Genomic DNA, 21502 nt, shown 5'->3' on the forward strand with positions numbered 1-21502 from the left:
TATGAATAAGTCTATCTGAACTGAAAAATTCATCTTGATAACACACACATAAACTTTAAAAACTACATGATCATATTAATTGAGACTCAGCTGATTCAATTTTGAGTGGTATCTTTCACTGCAAGGTGTTAAAATGGCAATGGTGTCGATTTTTAACACACAAGACTGAATAACGAACAAAAACAAAACAACAAAAAAACCAACCTTAAAGTCAGTATGTCTTTATATGGAGGCCACTTTTTTTTCATATGGGTTTCAAAAGTGTCAATAGTTAACATTTAGTGGCTAGATGACAGGAGAGCAAATCTTCCTGCAAAAAAGAATAAACTTCTTTGACCACTGAGATTTGGAAGTCAAATCAATGGAAGTCTATTAAGTACTCAGGATAGATCTGGTTGGCATCAAACACCACAAAGATCTTTGGATTCCAGGTGTCATCCACACAGCTGTCATATAAATTCACATAGCTACCGTCTTTGGAAGGAGGTCGCATGTATTTGGAGTCTCCATTTATATAATCTCCAATTAGCACTCGAGCAAGAAACATAGATTTATATGTTCTAAATAGATGCCGCTGTTGCAAGCTTACACCATGAATTTGGAATGTGTTTCCATGTTTTATGTCATCTTTGCAGAAGCGACTGGAGTAAGCAGCATCTCTAGCAAAATAGGTTCCTTAAACAAAAAGAACCAAAAAAAAAAAAAAAGCCAAGATTACTCTGAAGAATACATGAAACAGAAGCAAAAACATTCCAATAGTTAGGGGAATAGACACATGGAATTATATAATTAAAATAGATGTGGAATTTTCTCCTGTGTAGATCTTTAAGAAAAGAATAGGAATTCCTCTGTAAGGACAGCTGTGATTCAGGCTGCCACAGGGACAGATATATTTGTATAGATCAGTCCCCAACACCAACACCATCCCACCTGCACAAAAATGTAGCTGCCAGACTTCTATTTTCAAAAGAAATCTTACAAAGAAATCTAATATGTAAGACACATACAAACCACTTAAGTGTGGGAGCACGTAAGGTTTTTTAAAAGATTTTTATTTATATTTAAAGAGGGGAAAGGAGGGAGAAAGAGGGGGAGAGAAACATTGATGTGCAAGAAAAACATCAACTGGTTGCCTCTTGCACACCCTCAGCCCCCACAACTGGGGACCTGGCCTGCAACCCAGGCAAGTGCTCTGACTGGGAACCGAATCAGCAACCTTTCAGTTCGCAGGGCGGCGCTCAATCCACTGAGCCGCACCAGCCAGCGTGGACCTGAGTTTTAATCATTCGGACTTCCTCCCATTTCTATTTCCTTCCATCACTTTCCTCACCCTGCTACGCTGTACAGCAATGAAAACTGTTGGTCTACAGAGATGATTTTAACCCGTCCTACGAAACACATTTTATGATAAGGAGTAAACAATTCAATAATATTTCTGAAAAAAATAGAACTCTCTATATGCAGGAGAGTGTAATGCTCTTCACATCTGACCATCCTAAAGAACTGGTTGATTGTCTAAATATGAAAACGCAGTAAAGTCTCTGACTCTTCTGAGGAGTCAGGCCTACGAGATTGACATCATTATAGGAATACTTACTTTAAAAAGTTTTTGAAAGAATTTCAAAGTCTCATATTACCCAATAGTGACAGGATTTACGTAATACTTTTCTGATCCTCTCACAGTTAAATAGATGGCATGGCCTTTTCAGTAGTTATTTTAAAAATTCATCTATTTTTTAAAACTCTAGCACATCCTGATCCTAAGTGGTAATCAGTCCTCTTGATGAAGGTAAGGTACAAAGTAAGAGCCAGCAAAATAAATGTCCATCCCTTACCTTTTCCCCTCATCTCTCTCCTTAATTTGCTTGAGTAGTGGGCATAAAGTGGAGAACTTGGACTTTCACAACATTAGAAAAAGGGTGAGGATTTCCCCCATTATTCCTTATGCTCATTAATATTCTTACCTATCTTTTTCTAAAAAACAAAACAAACAAAAAATACTAGTACTAGACCTGTGTACAATGTAATTAATTTATTTTATAGTTCTCTCTATATCTGACATAGAACAGTTTTAGTTTTATTCATGGAAAGGACTTAATACATGAAAATTAAATGTAATGTAAAATTCAGCTAACATGGACATGATGCCCCATATGAATAACTGGGAGTGGGGTGTGACTTAATCCAGTAAAAAGGTCTTCTATCTTGTACATGCAGGAAGTGGCTTTTCTGTGGCTTAGAAAATCTAAGGGTGTGCCGGGAACTTAGTACAGTAACTTTTAACTTAATGAATGACTATCAAACCCCTGAATTACAAAACAATCGTCTCCAAAAAGGGGAGATTTGCTCCCAGGACTCAAATTGGACCTGGAATTCTGATAATTACCTTTACCAAAGAGAGCGCCATGTATACCATTTATTCTCCAATCAAAGTTATGAATGCAAATTGCTTCCACAAATTCACTGCTGGTACCATGAAATAGCATTTGTTCATTAATCTGAGGCACACCACTTTTTTTCTTGAGCTGAGCCTTTTTCCTAAGAACACAATAAACATAGACAAAACACACACAGAAATATAAGTGGCAGTTACTAATTTTTCAAGAAGCAAAATTCAATAGAAAGCATGATTCAGAAAACATTTCTCTAACATAAATAATAAGTGGACAAAGCAGCTCTGAAGGAGAATCTCAAATGCTCTTGGACACAAATCATCTCATCAAAAATCATTAGTTAACACTGAGACTTAAGGTTTGAAAATTATACCCAAAACTATAGATATGGCAGACAATGCCCCATTATAGTAAAGGGGATTACCTAAGCCAGTCAAGTTTTACAGATGCCTAAAAATGACACTACAAAGAATTAAATAACACAAAGTTCACAGAGTCTTTAAACAGTGAATTCCTTGAGCAAGGACCATGCCTTAATTGCTGTATTCCCAGAGGCTAAAAAATTTTGGTTGCATTGAACTGAATTTTGAATCTTAGGGCTGGAAGGACATTAAGCCATCATTCAACCTTTTCCCAATGGACAAATCCCTTGTAACAAGGTAGGACTGACTGTAACAGTATAAAAGCAAACAAATTGAAATCAGCCTAAAATTCTTTCACAGAAAAATGAATAATTACATATTTATACATGAAAGTTAAAAGCAATGAACTAAGCAATAAAATACAGAAAAATAATACAAGATCGATTTTTATTGTATGATGATACTAAATTGTATGTCATTGTTTGCCAGTATGCAGATTTATATTCAATGGTGCAATAAAAAGTGGAGTTTGATAGTAATGAATTAGATTTACATGTATTAAAATAGATAACTTATGAAAAATAATATTGAATGTAAAAAGAATGTTGTAAGAAGAGACATATAAATCAAAACAATACTGCATATTGTACAAGTACACGTGTGTTGGTAGTAAAAAATATAAAAACATGGACAAGAAGGCAGCACACCATACTCAGGAGGGAAGAAGGAAAACAGGATGGCGATAGGGTAAACATTTGACCTGTATATATAAGTCTTTGTATATTAAAAAATAAATAAAGGAGATCCGAGATAGTGGAGGAGTAAGCAGAAGCTACACTAACCTCCAAGGACCAATCTGGAATTACCAACTAAATTGTAGAGAAATCATCCAGAATAACCAACTGAACAATAGCTGAAGAGGAGCCTTATAATCCAGACAGACAGAAGAAAGCACTTCACCACAACAAGACTGGTAGGGAGTGCACAGGAGATGCAAGAGGGCTAGCAGGGCTCCCATGGGCAGCAGCTGTAGTGCTGGAGGGACATTTCAGTGGCCAGGGGGTTCCCCCTGAGAAGTGTGGGGTCTAAATCCCAAGCTGGACTCCCCAGGCTATCACACCAGCGCCCAATAAGTACCCAGATAACATCCAGCTGTGAAAAGTGCCAGGTTTCTCTCTGCCAAGGACAAATGGCTCTAGTAACAGAGAGCCTCTTAAAGGGCCAATGCACAAAATTTCATTTGCAGCCACTTACCCTAAGCTCCAGCAAAGGGAGGGCAGAGAGACTTGAGGAGAGACGCTTGAGGAGAGTCTGGGGATGGTGGCTTTGGGGAGAGAACTGAAGGAGCAGCTGCCAGTACCCTGTGCTGTGCTGAGTCATCTCCCACATTGCAGGAACCATCTCTCTCAGGCAGAGCACTCCCCTCCAAGTGGCATCAGCCTGAGGGAAAGCAATAGCCCCGCCCACAGGAATTGCACTGCCCCATTCTGTGGTGCTTAAGCCTGACTGCTGGTTACAGATTGACTAGATTAACAATTGAAGGAGACAGCCACAGACTGTGGATCCCTGATATTATGAAACAGGCTACCTAAGGCCAGCCTAGGACACCATCTCACATCACCAGGAGTAGATCCAGAAAGAGAAGACAGTGGTAAACACTAGATTCTACTGAGACAAAATCCACCGCATTCTTCATGATTTACGTTATTTTCTCTCCTGTATAGCTATTTAACATTCATTTCTTGTTCTGCACGTTTGTGCCTACTAGGTCACTCGTTTTCATAATATAGTTCATTTCAAATCTCATACTTTGCTCCTCCCTCTTATGCCATTTTACCTTTTTTCCTCTTTCTATGTTCATCTTAAATTTTGTTTTCTCTCTTGCTACAACTTCTTTCCATCCCACACTCTTAAACCATTTTTCTTGTCATCAGTTATCTCACATTCTTTGTCCTGTTTTTAAAATACTCTTATTCTCTCTCTACCTTTATTAGTCTTTGCTCGTTGGTTGTGGATATGATGGTTGTTGTCGTATTTCTTCAATTTTATTTCTAGATTTCACTATATTTGTATTTCAAATATCAAATTTTACTGCTCCCCTCTCCTACTCCATTTTGCTTTCCTCCTGCCCTTTCTCTGTTTTTGTTTCAAATTTAAATTAATCCTTGTCTTAGCCCAGTTTCATTCCTCACCCTTAGTATTTCTTCTCCCTCTACACTCTCAAAATCACTTCTCTTTCCTCTAGACATCTTTCTTTATTCCTTCTTATTTCCATCCCATCTATATTAATCTTTGCTCACTTGTAGTTGATAGTGCAGTGGTGGACCTTATTCTCCAATTTGGCTCCTATTTATTCTCTCTAAATACATAGGGTTTTTAAAAAAAATTTCTGTTTAAACCAATACTACACACTTCCCATCTCTTATTCTATTTTGTCTTCTTTCCTCCCTTTTTTATGATATAAATTTTACTTTCTTTCTTCGCCTTGTCTCTATTCCCTACTCTAATTATTGCTCATCTCTCTATCCTCTCAAAATCATTTTTCTTTCAAGTAGCCATCTCATGTTCACTTTTCCTTTCTCATAACAGTCTTAATCTCTTTACACTTTTACTGATATTGGCTAATTTGCTGTTGATAGTGTGATTGTGGATGGGGGTTATTTTTGCGGATGTGGGTTTGTTACCTGGGCTGTTTGGTCTTGTCCTGGCAACACCTGTACAAGACATGATGGGTGGAGTGACTCTTAGCCAGCCAGAGGGAAGTACCCACAAAAGCACAACTCAGAGAACAACTCAACAACAAAAATCCACTTACAGCCAGAGAGCCCACATACATGGCATAAAGAGATCCCAAGAGCATAAAGCTCAGGAGATCAAGGAGACTGCACCACTGAATCCCATAGTTCTCTTACCACAGAAGGTCACACCATGAAGACAGGGAATCGAAGCAGATCAATCTAACACACAGAACCAAACAAGAGTAATCTAAAATGGGGAGACAAAGAAACAACACCCACTCAAAAGGAAAGGAGGAATTCCCAGAAAGAAGGCTAAACAAAATTGAGGCAAGCAAACTTTCAGACACAGAGTTCAAAATAATGTTTATGGGGATGCTCAATGAGCTCAGTGAGAGCTACAAAGAACTCCAGGGAAGCTATAAGGAACTTACTGAGAACTACAGCAGCATGAAAAAGGACATAGAAACTATCAGTAGGAACCAGGAGGAAATGGAAAGCACAGTATCTAAAATGAAGAACACAGGAGAGGAAATTAAAAGCAGACTAGATGAAGTAGAGTATCAAATCAGCGGCCTGGAAGACATGGTAGAGAGAAATTCCCAGACAGAGCAACAAAACAAAAAAAGACTTAAAAAGAATGAAGATGGTTTAAGGGAGCTGCAAGACAACATGAAATGCAATAATATCCATGTCACAGGAATATCAGAAGGAGAAAAGGAAAAAGGGATAGAAAAGAAAACCTGTTTGAAAAAGTAATGACAGAAAACTTCCTTAACTTGATGAGAGAAAAAGTCATGCAACTTAGGGGAGCACAGAGGGTCCCAATCAAGATGAACCCAAAGAGGCCCATTCCAAGACACATCATAATTAACATGGCAAAATTTAAAGACAAAGAGAGAATCTTAAAGACAGCAAGGGAAAAACAGTAACATACAAGGGAGTTCCAATAAGACTATCATTGGATTACCCAACAGAAACACTACAAGCCAGAAGGGAATGGCAAGAAATATTCCAAGTAATGAAAAGCAGAGGCCTGCAACCAAGATTACTCTACCCAGCAAGGCTCTCATTTAAAATGGAAAGCAAAATAAGAAGTTTGCCAGACAAAAGAAGACTAAAAAAATGTATCTCCACCAAACCAGCATTGCCAGACATGCTTAAGGACTGCTTTAAGAAAATGAAGGGGTCAGGGGGATAGGTACAAAGGGAAAAAATGGCAATGAGTATGTACCTATCAGTAATACCCTTAAATGTAAATGGATTCAATGCTCCAATCAAAAGACATATGGTAGCTGAATAGATAAAAAAACATGACCTGCATATATATTGTCTGTAAGAGAGCCACCTCAGAACAAAAGATCTATACAGACTGAAAGTGAAGTGATGGAAAAGAATATTCCAAGCAAATGGACATAAGCAACACTTAAATCAGACTAAATAGATTTCAAAACAAAGGTCATACAAAGAGACAAAAAAGGATACTACAGAATGCTTAAGGAAATAATCCATCAAGAAGATATAACCATTGTAAACATATATGCACCCAACATAGGAGTACCCAAATATATAAGGAAAATCTTGGAAGACTTCAAGAAAGATATTGACAACAACATACTCATAGTAGGGAATTTTAACACCCCACTGTCAATAATAGGTAGATCTTTCTAGCAAAGAATCAACAAGGATATTGTGGTGTTGAATAGGACACTACACCCAATGGACTTAAATTGATATATACAGAACCTTTCACCCCAAAGAAGCAACATACACATTTTTTCCCAAATGCACATGGAACATTTTCAAAGATAGACCACATGGTAAGACACAAAAGAAGCCTCTACAAATTCAAGAAAACTGAAATCGTATCATGCATTTCTTCAGATTACAATGGCTTGAAACTAGAAACCAACTTCAAGGAAAAAACTTAAAAACATTCAAATTTATGGAGACTGGATAACAGGCTATTAAACAATGAATAGATCAACAATAAGATCAAAGAAGAAATCAAAAAATTTCTGGAAACAAATTAAAATGAACACATAACAGACCAAATAAACAACCTAACCCTATATCTACAAGAACTAGAGGAACTGCAACAAACAAAGCCCAGGGTAAGCAGAAAGAAGGAAGAAATCAAGATCAGAGCAGAATCAAATGACATAGAGACTAAAAGAACAATTCAAAGAATCAATAAATCCAAGAGCTGGTTCTTTGAAAAGATAAAAAAAATCGAAAAGCCTTTAACCAGGCTCATCAAGAAAAAAAGAAAAAGAACTCAAATAAATGAAATCAGAAATGAAAGAGAAATTACAACCAATACCACAGAAATATAGAGGACAGTAAGAATTTACTATGAACAACTATGTGCCAAGAAATTTGACAACCTGGTGAAATGGACAAATTTTTAGAAAAATATAATCTTCCAAAACTGAATCAAGAAGAAGCAGAAAGCCTGAATAGACTGTAAGAACTAGTAGAATTGAAGCAGTAATCAAAAAATTCCTGGCAAACAAAAGCCCTGGACCAGACGGCTTCACAGCAAATTTTACCAAACATTTAGGGAAAAGCTAACTCTTATCCTTCTCAAACTATTCCAAAAATTTCAAGAAAGGGGGAAGATTTCCAAACTCTTTTCATGAGGCCAGTATTATCCTAATTCCAAAACCAGGTAAAGAAGTCTACAGGCCAGTATCACTGATGAACATAGATGCTAAATCCTCAACAAATACTGGCAAACTGGATCCAGCAATACATTAAAAAGATCATATGCCATGATCAAGTGGGATTCATTCCTGGGATGCAAGGATGGTACAATATTTGCAAATAATAAATGTAATACATCACACAACAAAATAAGACAAAAATCACGTAATCATATCAATAGATACTGAAAAAGTATTTGGCAAAGTACTGCACCCATTTATGATAAAAACACTCAGCAAAGTGGGCATAGAGGGAGCATTCCTCAATATAATAAAGGCCATATATGAGAAACCTGCAGCCAACTTCATACTCAACGGGCAAAAACTAAAAGCTTTCCCCCTAAGATCAGGAACAAGACAAAGGTGTCCTCTTTCACCACTTCTATTAAACATAGTATTGGAATTTCTAGCCACAGAATTCAGACAAGAAAAAGAACCAAAAGGCATACAAAATGGAAAAGAGGAAGTAAAACTGTAATCATTTGCAGATGACATGATAGTGTACATAGAAAACCCTACTGGCTCTACCAAAAAACTACTCAACCTAATAAGTGAATTTGGCAAAACAGCAGGACACAAAGTCAATATTCAGAAATCGAAGGCATTCTGGTACACCAACCATGAAATATCAGAAATAGAAACTAGGAAAAAAATCCCATTTTCTATAGCAACAAGAAAATTAAAGTACCGAGGGATAAAGTACTTAAACAAGGAGGTAAAGATCTGTAGTCAGAAAATGGCACAACACTGTAGAAACAAATTAAGGAAGACACAAATAAATGAAAGCACATACTGTGTTCATGAACTGGAAGAATTAATATCATTAAAATATCAGTACTACCCAAAGCATTCTAGAAATTCAAAGTAATCCCTATTAAAATACCAATGACATATACCTCAGATTTAGAACAATTATTTATAAAATTTATATGGGACAAAAGTGGCCCCAAATAGCCACAGCAATCTTGAGAAAGAAGAACACAGCAGGAGGATCACACTACCTGATATCAAACTCTATTACAAAGCCACTGTAATCAAAACAGTCTGGTACTGGCATAGGAATAGGTACATACATCAGTGGAACAGATAGAGAGCCCTAAAATAAACCCATGTTTCTGTGGTCAATTAATATTTGACAAAGGGGGCAGGAACATAAAATGGAGTAAAAATAGTCTCTTCAACAAAATGGTGTTAGGAGAACGGTAATGGTAAATGCAAAAAAAATGAAACTAGACCACCAATTTACACCATACACAAAAATAAAATCAAGACAGATAGAAGACTTAAATATAAGTCATGGCACCATAAAAGTCCTAGAAGAAAACATAAGCAGTAAAATTTCAGATACCCCACGCAGCAATATTTTTGCCGATATATCTCCTAGGGCAAGGACAATAAAGGAAAGATTAAACAAAAGGAATCTCATCAAATTAAAAGCTTCTGCACGGCTAAAGAAAACATCAAAATGAAAACGGAACCAACCGTATAGGAAAACAAATTTGCTAATGATACCTCAGACAAGTGTTTGATCTCCAAAATATATAAAGAACTCATATGACTCAACACCAGAAAGACAAACAATCCAATTAAAAAATGGGCAAAGGACCTAAACCTAAAGGACCTAGACACTTGTCCAAGGAGGACATACAGAGGGCCTGTAAGCATATGAAAGGATGCTTAACATCAGTAGCCATTAGAGAGATGAAAATGAAAACCACAATGAGATACCACTTCACACCAACACTGGTCAGAATGGCCATGATGAACAAATCAACAAACAAGTGCTGGTGAGGTTGTGGAGAAAAGCGAACCCTAGTGCACTGTTGGTAGAAATGCAGACTGGTGCAGATACTGTGGAAAACAGTATGGAATTTCCTCAGAAAACTAAAAGTGGAACTGCCTTTTAATCCTGCGATTCCACTGTTGGGATTATACCCTAAGAATCCTGAAACAACAATGCAAAAAACCTATGCACCTCAATGTTCATAGCAGCACAATTTACAATAGCCAAGTGCTGGAAAGAGTCTAGTGCCCATCAGTAAATGAGTGGATCAATAAATTGTGGTACATTTACACAATGGAATCCCACACAGCAGAAAGAAAGAAGGAACTCCTTCCTACCTTTCGTGACAGCATTGAAGGAACTGGAGAGCATTATGCTAAGTGAAATGAGCCAGGTAGCAAAAGACAAGTATCACATGATCTCACCTATAAGAGGAACCTAATGAACAAAAGAAACAGACGAGCAAAATAGAACCAGAGGCATGGAAACAAGGAACAGACTGACAGTGACCAGAGGGGAAGTGGGTAACAGGGGAAAGAAATGGAAGGGGAACAGTCAAGGAACATGTATGAATGACCCATGGACATGGACAACAGGGTGGGTATTGACTGGGCCAGGCAGGAGAGAGTAACAGGGGGAAACTAGGACAACTGTAATAGAACAACAATAAAAAAAGACAAAAAGAAGAAAATGTGACAAATATTAAAATGTTAATATGACAAATGTTAAATCTATTGGTAGGTACACAGGTGTCTGTAAACTATTTGCTGCATTTTCATTTTTAAAATATTTCATAAAAATGATGTTTTAAAAATTAAAATAATCCCTTTCCTCTATTATATCTCTAATAGATAGCTATTGAATGCCTGTTTCAATTCATTCCAGTGTCAAGTGCTCATGGCTTTGCATGACAGAGCAATCTATTTGTGATCAGCTGTAACTGTTAGAAAGTATATCCATCCTAATACTGAACCAAAATCTTCCTTCCTATTACTTCCATTGATTGGTCTTAGTTCATCTCTTCCAAACACAGAACAATTCAAATATTCTTATACAAAACTACTCTGCAAATACCCCAAAATAACCATGAATACTGACCAAGGCTTTCTTTTCTAGGTCAAATATACACTACTCCATCAACTATTGCTCATGCAGCATAGTTTCCAGGCCTTTCTGTGTCTGTGCTGGACAGTCCTTGGCTGACAAGAACCTGCTGGATACCTTTCGGTTTATAAATGTTTATAGGAAACAGAAACAGAGTCCAGATATTATCAGACACCACTGATATGCCGGCACGCCACTGAATTCATTTTGTAGCAGGGGCAGCACACTGCTGACTTACAGGTGTTTGAGTCAATTAAACCTCCCAGGACCTTCTCAAATTAGACTTCTCTCAGCTTGATATATTTACACAAATGATTTATAAACCTAATGCAGTATATTTATTTCAATTAAGCTGTAACTTGGTAGAGCAATTTAAAAAGTACAGAACTTATTTTAAAAAACATGTAGCTTAGTGACTATGTGGGGGAGGGGTGTATATTTGCATTTAAATGATGAAAGAAATGGAAATGTATATGGTCTTTCTCAAAAGCCATTTGGCAGTATGTATCCAAATTTAAATGTATATGCTTTGGTCTATTGGTGATAGTCTCTTCAAACCATAAAGCATGACATTAGAAGGACGTACATTAAAGAAATATTTACTTCAGGAAAAGCCAGCATGTTTTCACTAAGAACAAATCATGCCAGCCCTAACCTCAGCTAAGCTGGTTTGACATCGACCCACAGGGCACAGGGTCTCTGGACTTATTCCCTGTCAGGGCACATGCCTAGGTTTGGGTTCGGTTCCTGGTTGGGGTGTGTACCGGAAGCAACTGATTGATGTTTCTCTCTCTCTCTCTCTCTTTCTCCCTCCCTTCCTCTCTCTAAAAATAAATAAAATCTTTTTTTAAAAAAGAACAAATTATACCAACTTTCCTTTTTAAAATTTGATCTACTTAAACAATGCATATTTGTTGCTTTTCTACGAAAAAATCTTTTAAAAAAAGATTTTAAAAATCATATCAAATTGACTCACTATTTCAATCTTCCAAGGTCTTTCTGATTCCTGATTCATTCACACAACAAATAAGGTACCCATTCTAGTTTTGAATCTTTCACAAGTGTGATAAGCAAGTCTTCCAGATTTTCATCCAAATTCCTGATAAAAATGTTGAAGGGCTCAAGGAGAAAGCATGCAAATTATGCCACTCAAGTTACTGTTTGCATAAGACTTTTAACTGGTTATGAACTGTTTTCTTTATACTTATTCACCTCACACACATTTCTCTAAATTGTCTTTATCATTAGAAACTTCTCAACTACTTTGTGAAAATCAAGTTACCCTAAAGGGCTCACCCATCTACTACTATGGTAATCCTTTTACTTGGATATTAGTAAATCTACACTATTTTTTTTCCTAAGTAAATATTGTTTAATATACATCCTTCTAATGTCAAGCTTCATGGTCTACAATGACTAGAATCCACTCTAAAGTCAGGATGTTCAACTTATCACTACTTTTTAGGCACAGATTAGAATGAATTTTGAGTTGAAAATTTACTCCAGTCTCTCTTAGGTATAATAAAGGAAGTCTTGGTAAGTTAAAGAGCCAGGTGTATGGGCATTAAAACCCTGCTTGGTCACTGGATTCGATAATAGTGTTACTATACCAATCAGAGGCAGAGTGGAAGGGGGAGCAAAGCTTTGTATCCCCACAGCACGAATTATTCTAGTGCCCACTGCTAAGCACCTGTGAAATGCGGAGACTCTCATACTGTGACCTTGGTATTCCAGAAAGGCTCATGTTGAATTCTAGGGCCTCTTGGACTTCAGTCAAACTTTTGGGAAAAGTCATAAGATTCAAACTATACTAAGTTCTTCACAATCCTGCCCACCTTCGCCCAACCCTATGGACATTTCTGAACTTACTGAAAATATTCACCTCTCAAAGATTGCTTAAAATTACCCTCTGTCTCAGGGACTAGAGAACCAAAAGGGCTAAACTGGATATGCCATGTATTCTGGACTGCAGCAGGAATGTCTTCATGCTCTAGATTGAAATAACTTTGCACAGATTTAGACCAATGGTTCTCTATCCCGGATGAACATCAGAATCACTTGCAGAACTTTTAAAAGATAATGTCAGAACACTGAGGCTCTGACTCAGTGTGGATCAGGGGTGGGTGACAGATATCTCTACCTGTTAAATCCACAGGTGATTCTGATACACAGCCAGGGCTGAGAATCTCCGATCTAAACCCAAATTCTGCCACATTCTTTTAAAAAAGATTTTATTTATTTTTAGATAGAGTGGAAGGGAGGGAGAAAGAGAGGGAGAGAAACATTGCTCAGCGGACTTTTGCACGCCCCCAATCTGGGACCTGGCCTGCAACTCAGGCATATGCCCTGACTGGGAATTGAACCAGTGACCTTTTTTTTGGTTTGCAGACTGGCACTCAATCCACAGAGTCAAACCCGCCAGGGCTATTCCACATTCTTAATGAGAGAGCAGCTTTCATTGCTCTTTTTTCCTTTCTGCCTTCTCCTTCCCAGCCCTAGATCAACCCAGCCACCTCCTCTCTCTGCTCTTAAATTTGAATGGCTGAAGTGGAACCAAACAACATCCCCATGGTTTCCACTGCAAATTCACACATTCCAACTTTAGGTAAGCCCTCAGCACTGATGGAAATGCTATAGTTCCCAAGTTAGCTCTTTCTCTGCCATTTTCCACAGTGACCATTTCAAATCTCTACTTTTCCTCTCTCCCTCCTATCCATACCTCCTTAACACCTCATTCTCTGCAGGTGACCTCACTTCTTATTTCATGAAGAAAACTGAAAGTATCAGGAGCTCCCAGCCTAATTCCTGTCCTCATCTCCAACCTCTGCTTATTCATGACATAACCTGACCACCCTTGTCTATCTCCTGACATGTGTTCGAATTCCATCCATCACCCCTCTTTAGGAAGATGGATTTTTCTTAACCCATTAATTACCCTCTCCCTCTCCTGTCTTTTTAACTCTCCCTCTCCATAGGTTCTTTCCTATTATAATTTAAAGATGCTCAGGTCTCTCCCATCTTTTAATTCAAAAAACGTAAAACAAAACAAAAAAACCCTTTCCAACTCCACATTACCCTTCTTCTCAGAGCTCTCATTCTCTTCACTGCCAAGCTTCTTGAAAGAGTCATCAACATTTGCTGTAAATACAGTACAGGGTGGGGCAAAAGTAGGTTTACAGTTGTGGGTATGCAGAAGAGTTTATTCTGGTATTATTATATATTATTGTATTGTCTTCCATATGAACAACTGTAAACCTACTTCTGCCCCACCTTCTAGAGTGTCTACCAACGTTGCTCTCAAAAAAGGTACCAAAGGCCTTTTTGGTGCAGAATCCAAAGGATATTTTCAATATTTGTCTTGGCAACTTTTCCATATGTGACCAAGGATCACACCTACCTATGTAAACCACTTTCTTCCTTTGGCTTCTGTGATCCTATTCCATTGGTTTTCTTCCACTTTTTCTGGTTGTTACTTCCCAGTTGGTTTCTTCCTTGGGTTTCCTCTTCCTTTATCACTTCTAGAATTCAGTCCTTGGCCCTCTTCTTTTCTTTATCTATATAAAGTCCCCAGTTATCTTATTAATTCCTATGGCTTCTTTTACCCACATTTTTTTAACAACCTCAAACCTTTTATCTCTAGTCTACACCACTCTGTCAAGCTTCCAACCCATATATCAACTACTACTCCCTCCCCAACCTCCCCAGACCAAAACCTGTTCCTACTCATTTTTCCTCAGTCAGTGAAAACAAGTCAAAAACTTCGATGTTATCTTCCTCATCCCCCTTACCCACCTCATTGTACACATTAAATTAAGCACCAAGCAATATCATTCTACATCACTAATATCTCAGTTGTCTTCTTTGCTCCTTTGGTGCACTTTGGTTCAAGCCACCCAATGTGTCTCAGTTTAATTACTGAAATGATTTCCTGAAATGGTCTTCCTGCCTCTAACTTAGAAACCAGAGTTTCTAAGCCTCAGCACTACTGACATTTTGCACTAAATATTTCTTGTTGTTGGAGGCTGTCTTGTGCATTGTAGAATGTTTAGCATCTCTGGCCTTTATGAAGTAGATGTTGGTAGGAACTCCCCATGCCACTGGGCATGACAATAAAAATGTGCCAGTCAATGCCAAATATAACCTGCTGGGCAAAATCACTCCTAACTAAGAACTTTAAAAATATATATTTTATGTATTGTTTTTAGACAGTGGGGAAGGGAGGGAGAAAGACAGGGAACATCAATGTGTGGTTGTACTCGTGCAGCTTCTTCAGGGGACCTGGCCCACAACCCAGGCATGTGCTCTGACTGGGAATCGAATCAGCAATCCTTTAGTTTGAAGGCCGGCACTCAATCCACTGAGTCACACCAGCCAGGGCAGAACAACTGTTTTAAACCCTTTCTCCACAGTACAATGTGATGCCTTATTTTTCTAAAATGCAAACCAGAGCCATCAATCTCCTGCTTAAAGTCCTACAAAAGTTTTCCACTGTCCCAGGAAAAAATCCAAATCCCTAGTTTGGCTTGTAACCCTGCATGGCCTGGCCCCTGCTAACGCTCTACCCCAACTGTGGATCAGTCCAACTCAAGTTGAGGCTACGGGAGAAAATCATACTGCAGTGGTTCTATTATAAACTCCTGCATGCTCTACTTCTTGAATACCTTTCTAGGCTCTTCTCCAACCATTCATCCTACTTTCTGTTCTGTTTGAAATTGTTTCAATGTTCAATGTTCCCTCTTCAACTTTGGCCCATGCTGCTCCTAAAGCCTGGGATGCCCTTCACTTCTCCTAATTATGTCTAGCTTAAATGACCACTGCTTTAGGAAGTGCTTCTTGATATTGCCTACCATATAATGCATATCCTACTTTTGTCAGCAAGGGTGAGTAGAAACCCTCACTTTGTGCTCCATGATGCCCTGTGGTCCTGTGAGAGCAGGACCAATAAAATGGCGTTGCTCCAATCAAGATAGCATAAAGTATATAAAACAATGTGGAGTCACTCATCAACCAGGATGGCTGCCAGTCAGCCATGACACTTTGTTTCAAGAGGGAAACTATCTAAGTGATGCCAGACGCATCTGGCAAGGAGACACACCTAAGACATTTGCACTTGTGATCAGAGCGCCATGTCTGCAGAGCGGGACCACCCACAGATAGGCTCCTGGGGAAATTCCATACTTGCTATCAGGGGTGCCAAGACACTAATCAAGAGACCCAGAAGGGTGGACTCCACCACTTTCAGGGTATAACTGAGGCAAGCTCCAGACCATTGCTGAGACAGCTGAGCTCCACACACCAGAGGGCTGCTTCGTGCCATACTGATCTTCCTTGACGTGGGCCACTGGACGCTCTGCCCTGCTGGACTGAGGACTTCGTCTGCCCTGCTGCCCACCTGGCTCCAGAGATCCTTCCTTGCAAGACTCTGACAACTCCCTTGCCCACCGTGCTGTCTCCTGGACCTGCAGACTGAGACTCTGGGACTTGGGTTCATTATTCCTCATTGATTGCTGTGTGTGTGTTATATTTCTCTTAGATTGTTAGAGTGTGAGTAGGATATTAATGTATGTTGATGTTCTACTTTGAGTGAACCTGCATTCAATAAAAGTTGAGTGAACAGCACAGTTACTGTGTATGACTCTTGTCTATTTCTTGGTCCTGGGCTGCTCGGTAGGCAGCGAACTGAGCAGTTGCCCTCCTGACTTATAGGAAAGCCTATATGATAAGCGTACGCTCATGACAGATCCCCCTACATTCTGTGGTTCAATGGCCTGGCTCCTTGTCTAAGCTATGGTCCTGGTACACTGTTATATCCCAAGAGCCTAGAATAAAGCCTGTCACAAAGTAGGAGCTGAAACATATTTTTAGAAAAAGGGAGGAAGTAAGGAAGGCCTTGACAACATGCAAACTGCTATCTGATGGACTCACATGGGCCTCACTGCCTGTATAGTGAGTCACAGATGACATGACAATGAAATTGACTTGGTTATCTCAGTTCTTTAGGGAGATGACAAAATAACAAGCTGTCCTCAAAATGAGACTTAGTATTTTCTACTGTCACAGCAGGTGGCAGGTTCATTTGCCATCACAGATTTCTAGATGCTGACATTACATAAAATCATGAAGGGCATTGACAGCAAAACTATTTTTGGTAAAATTTTCATATAAAATGTTCAGGAGTCACTGTACATTTTATCACTATGATTTAACTAAGGACTCAAATTATGAGGGAGACTGATATAAACTCCACTTCAGAAGACTGATTAAAAATAATGAAATAAGATTTCATCAGACCATTTGAGAAAAAACTTACTTTATTCACTGAGAGAATAAAATAAAAGGGAGTGTTCCATTTTCCTCTATAAAAGAATTTCCTATATAAGAACTGAATAAAACCTTCTAAACTCAGTAATGTCAGAAATAAAAGTTGGCTTGGTCCAAAGACTCAAGACTATAAAGAAAGTAAGTTGAAAACCCCTTATTTTATAATATAAACTCTTATGAGAATAAAACCTGAAATTTTCTCAAGCCATATTAACTAACTCACCAGAGGCATGAAAGAATTCCATGTATCATCAACAAACAAAAGTCAGCCTGATTTTCAAGAATGATAGGAGTTAAGGTGTTGGATCTGACTTAAAATATTTCAGCAACAACAATAATAGCAAAAAGGGAGATGGATTATATGTGGTATATTTTCATAAATGTTAAATCAGTGCAACGGCTATCTAGGGGTTTCGTTATATTAAACTCTATTATTTAAAATTTTCCTGAGTAAGTATTAAAGGTCTGCTTATATTACAAATATTAGAAACTAAATCTCACATGGAATTTAACAAAAACATTTCAAAAAACCACATATTTTAGGTAATACTTGTTATTAAAAAATACAGATTAATTTGGACAATACCTTTAAGTTTTTGTAGTGGGATTTATTTTTAGGTTAAGTGAACACTGAGCAATCTAATGGGTCATTTCCAACCTAAATTGAATAATAAATTGAGATTTTAAATCTACAACATAAACTTTGGGCTTAACAGGAAATTTGCAAGTATGTTTTTTTACAGTGGCCATCAAAACTAAACAAGCAATTGACTGCAAGCAGTATAGAGTAATTGTTAAAAAATAAATTCAACAATGTTTCAGAGAGTTGTAAATTCAACACAAAAGTCTGAGCCAATAAATCTACCAACAAAACTAAACAGTTCCCCAGATTCCTTTGCAATGCTGATTAAGCCAACATGAACAGCTCCAAACCTTGAAAGGAGCGAGAGTTTCTAGGAGTGTTCGGAGGAGACCAACCTCCAGACTGCATTACAATAAGCAATGCCTTGCATTTATTTACAGAGCAGCTCTTCAGAATGCTGAAGAAGAGAGCTGAGAGGCCACGTCAAAACAATGAAAGAGAAAAACACAACAGCAGTGAAAATTAATACAATTAAACATTTGTGCTTCACTATCATGTCTAAGACTACAAAAGTCTTAGAGGTCAAGGAGAGGGTTCAGATTAGAAACTGTCTCACCTGCAAAAGAACTCCCACAAGTCTAGGTTTTGAATTCTCTGAATTCTTTTAATTCTGTTGCGATCCATTGTTTTCCCAAAGAGACCAGCAACTTCATTATATTCGTGTGTTTGATTGTGCAAAGGAATAAGCTGGAAAATGAAGTATGATAGTTTTACTGGAGTCCTTTTCCACCTCTAACTCAGTACAGTCGGTCAGTTCTGGTCTTACCTGATAGGGTACGTCAGTATTCACGTTCTCCCAGTGTGGTGGCATGGGGATAGCCTCATTTTCACAGATATAACTTTAAATTGCAAAAGACAAGACAAAATATTAGAATCTGTAAGTGATTTAGACTTTTCTTCAAAGCTGAATCTTCATGTTTGGGATAGTGCAACAAGTGCAATTAAGTGTAACCCTTGGTTTCTTTACTTCAAAACATTTAGTGGCTGTCTACTTGTGTACTACCTTTTAGGTGCTAAATTGAGAACTTTGATGGAAAACACCCAATCCTACTTAACATTAAAATTTCAAAAACAGCTGGTTTTTTTCCTGAATTTTCCAGAATTTCTTTAAAATGTAAGGAAGATTTTAGGTAAAGAAATTTTCAAGAAGAAAAAAAGTCCTTGATTTTAAAAAACAAACAAACATTTAAACAGATTTATTCTGCCTATTAAATAAAATCAAAACACCTAAGCCATACATTCAATGTCCTTCAAGATCAAACCTAAACCTTTCTGTTTATTGCCCACTATTCCCCTACAAAGTCCACATTAACTTAACTAGTATAGGCAATCAGTAAAACTTTTTTAAAAAACTATCTCCCATGTTTAAGCCACTGGATGTGAGCACAGAAAAGCAGACTGGTCCTGGGGGCTCAATGGCAAAATGTTGACACTGACATATTCTCCTCTCTGGTGACTAGAGGTCACTGGAAGAAATCATAAATTTCAAGCTTATCTTTCGATTTTTAGGAACCCATTTCAACTCTGAAAAGATCATGCAATCATATGATTTAAGAATTAGTAAGCATTTTAAAAAGTAAGCAGCAAATATTTTCCCTGCCACTTCAGTCCTTGGTCTCTAATCCTCACCTCTTGCCTCAGCTCCAGTAATCATTGTTTTCGGTTTCTTGAGTATTCTTCTTGAACTTCTTTCAGTTAACACAAGCCAATTTTTCCCCACACACAAATGGAAGCATAAAACATATGTCTTTCGCAGCTTTTATTTTTCACTTACTACATTATTAAAGATCTTTCCGCATCAGTAGATAGAGCGTACCCTTATTCCCAGTCCCTGCCATAGAGCTTGGCACATGGTAGGCACATGGTAGGCACTCCATAAATACTGACTGAGTGAGGCCATTCTATTCCACAGATGCATAGAATTCCATGATATGGAGACACCATCACTTATTTAACAAGGCCCTTATTGAAGATATTCAGGTTTTCAACTTTTTGTGACTGCTAAGAATGCTGCAAGGAGCTGGTTTGTCCATTTGTCACTGTACGTGTCCACTAGTCAATCTGTAGGGTAACATCTTTGAAATGGAATGTCTCAGTCATAGAATATATTTATTCATGATTTTGACAGATACCAACCAAATGCCTTCCTTGAAGGTTGTACTCATTGAATTCCCACCAGAAATACAGAGAATGCCTATTTTCCAATCTCACCAAAAAGGTGTGTTATCAAACTTTTGAATTTTTGTCAATCTGATAGTAAAAAATAGCCTGATATAATTTGTATACAGCCTCACTCAGGCTCTTGAGTGAGGCTGTATGAACTGTTTAAATTCTTTGCTCATTTTTCTAAGGGGTTGTTGGTCTTCTACTTAGAGATTCATAGAAGTACTTCATATACTACAGAGATGAGCCCTTCGATTGTGATCATGAGTAACAATAGTATACTCAAATTTTTAAAAACTTTTGCCTAAAGTATCTTTTAGCTATGGAAAAGGTTTTTTGTTTTTTAAATTTTTATAGCCCGTAGTCTTAGTTAACTGTTAATTCATTGCCAATGGGAAATTTGTACTATTCCCCTTACATGTAATTAATTCCTGCAATAAATAATACATTTAATAAATATATGTACATATGAATAAATAAATGAATATAAGTGTATATTCATATTATATATTCCTGCAATAAATAAATAAACATTTTTATATCCGCAAATACTCATGTTCATCACTCTTCTGTATTCCACCTAACTACTCTTCCTCTTTTACTATCTAGCTTATTATCCTCCATTCTGGTTCATTCTTTCTCTCTCCCATCTTTGTTCTATGGTTTGTATAGTCTGTGAGAGAACAAAGACTATGCTTCTTCTCCCCACCAAACTATACCAGATATAACAACATCCCTTTACAATAATATTTTCCATCATTATGTCTCACTTGTCTCCCAGATTACATACTCTTTGAAGATAAGTAATTCCTTTACTATATATATTCCTTGTACTTTAGAAGGAGGATATGGTATAGTTGGTAAGGAAATAATATTCTCTATGTTCTACAGATATACTACAGCATTCATTACATAAGTACTTAAATAACTTTTATATCAGGATGTGAAAATATAAGCCAAAAGTCTCATGAAAACAAAGTGATAGAAACTTAGTTTTTCATTCCTTAATCTAATTCTTTCAAAATATCTCTTTGGAAGAAGCAAGGGGTATCTCTTAGAATTCATATGCTAGTATTTTTTTTCTGTTTCATTTTAAATTCTTTGAACAGCCAGAATTTTAAAACTTGCTGGAAGAATCATTCCAGAAAATAGAAGACACAGTGTAAGAAATTTCCCTTCAATTCCATTCACAGTAATACAAAATATTACTTACTCTGGCATTTACTCTTCTGGCATTTATACCACTTTTCAGGCCACATAAATCCAGAAATAGGAAAAGAGAAAACTTGTAAC

The 21502-nt window shown here is 37.5% G+C and overlaps 1 protein-coding gene across 4 annotated transcripts in view; it reads right to left on the reverse strand.

Moving 5' to 3' along the window:
* Nucleotides 1–209: 209 nt before the first annotated feature.
* The window catches only part of PARP11 (poly(ADP-ribose) polymerase family member 11), a 66914-nt gene continuing 45621 nt past the window's right edge, over nucleotides 210–21502 (reverse strand). For all 4 annotated transcript variants that reach the window (XM_024569317.4, XM_024569274.4, XM_045200537.2 and 1 more), the window contains 4 exons: nucleotides 18813–18885; nucleotides 18603–18733; nucleotides 2387–2538; nucleotides 210–675 (listed from right to left, as the gene is read on the reverse strand). In XM_024569317.4, the coding sequence (XP_024425085.1) occupies nucleotides 359–675; nucleotides 2387–2538; nucleotides 18603–18733; nucleotides 18813–18885 (673 nt within the window). In that variant the 3' untranslated portion in view covers nucleotides 210–358. The remainder of the gene's footprint in view (nucleotides 676–2386; nucleotides 2539–18602; nucleotides 18734–18812; nucleotides 18886–21502) is intronic.

The sequence above is a fragment of the Desmodus rotundus genome, chromosome 3 (assembly GCF_022682495.2).
Source record: "Desmodus rotundus isolate HL8 chromosome 3, HLdesRot8A.1, whole genome shotgun sequence".
Taxonomy (NCBI): Eukaryota; Metazoa; Chordata; class Mammalia; order Chiroptera; family Phyllostomidae; genus Desmodus; species Desmodus rotundus.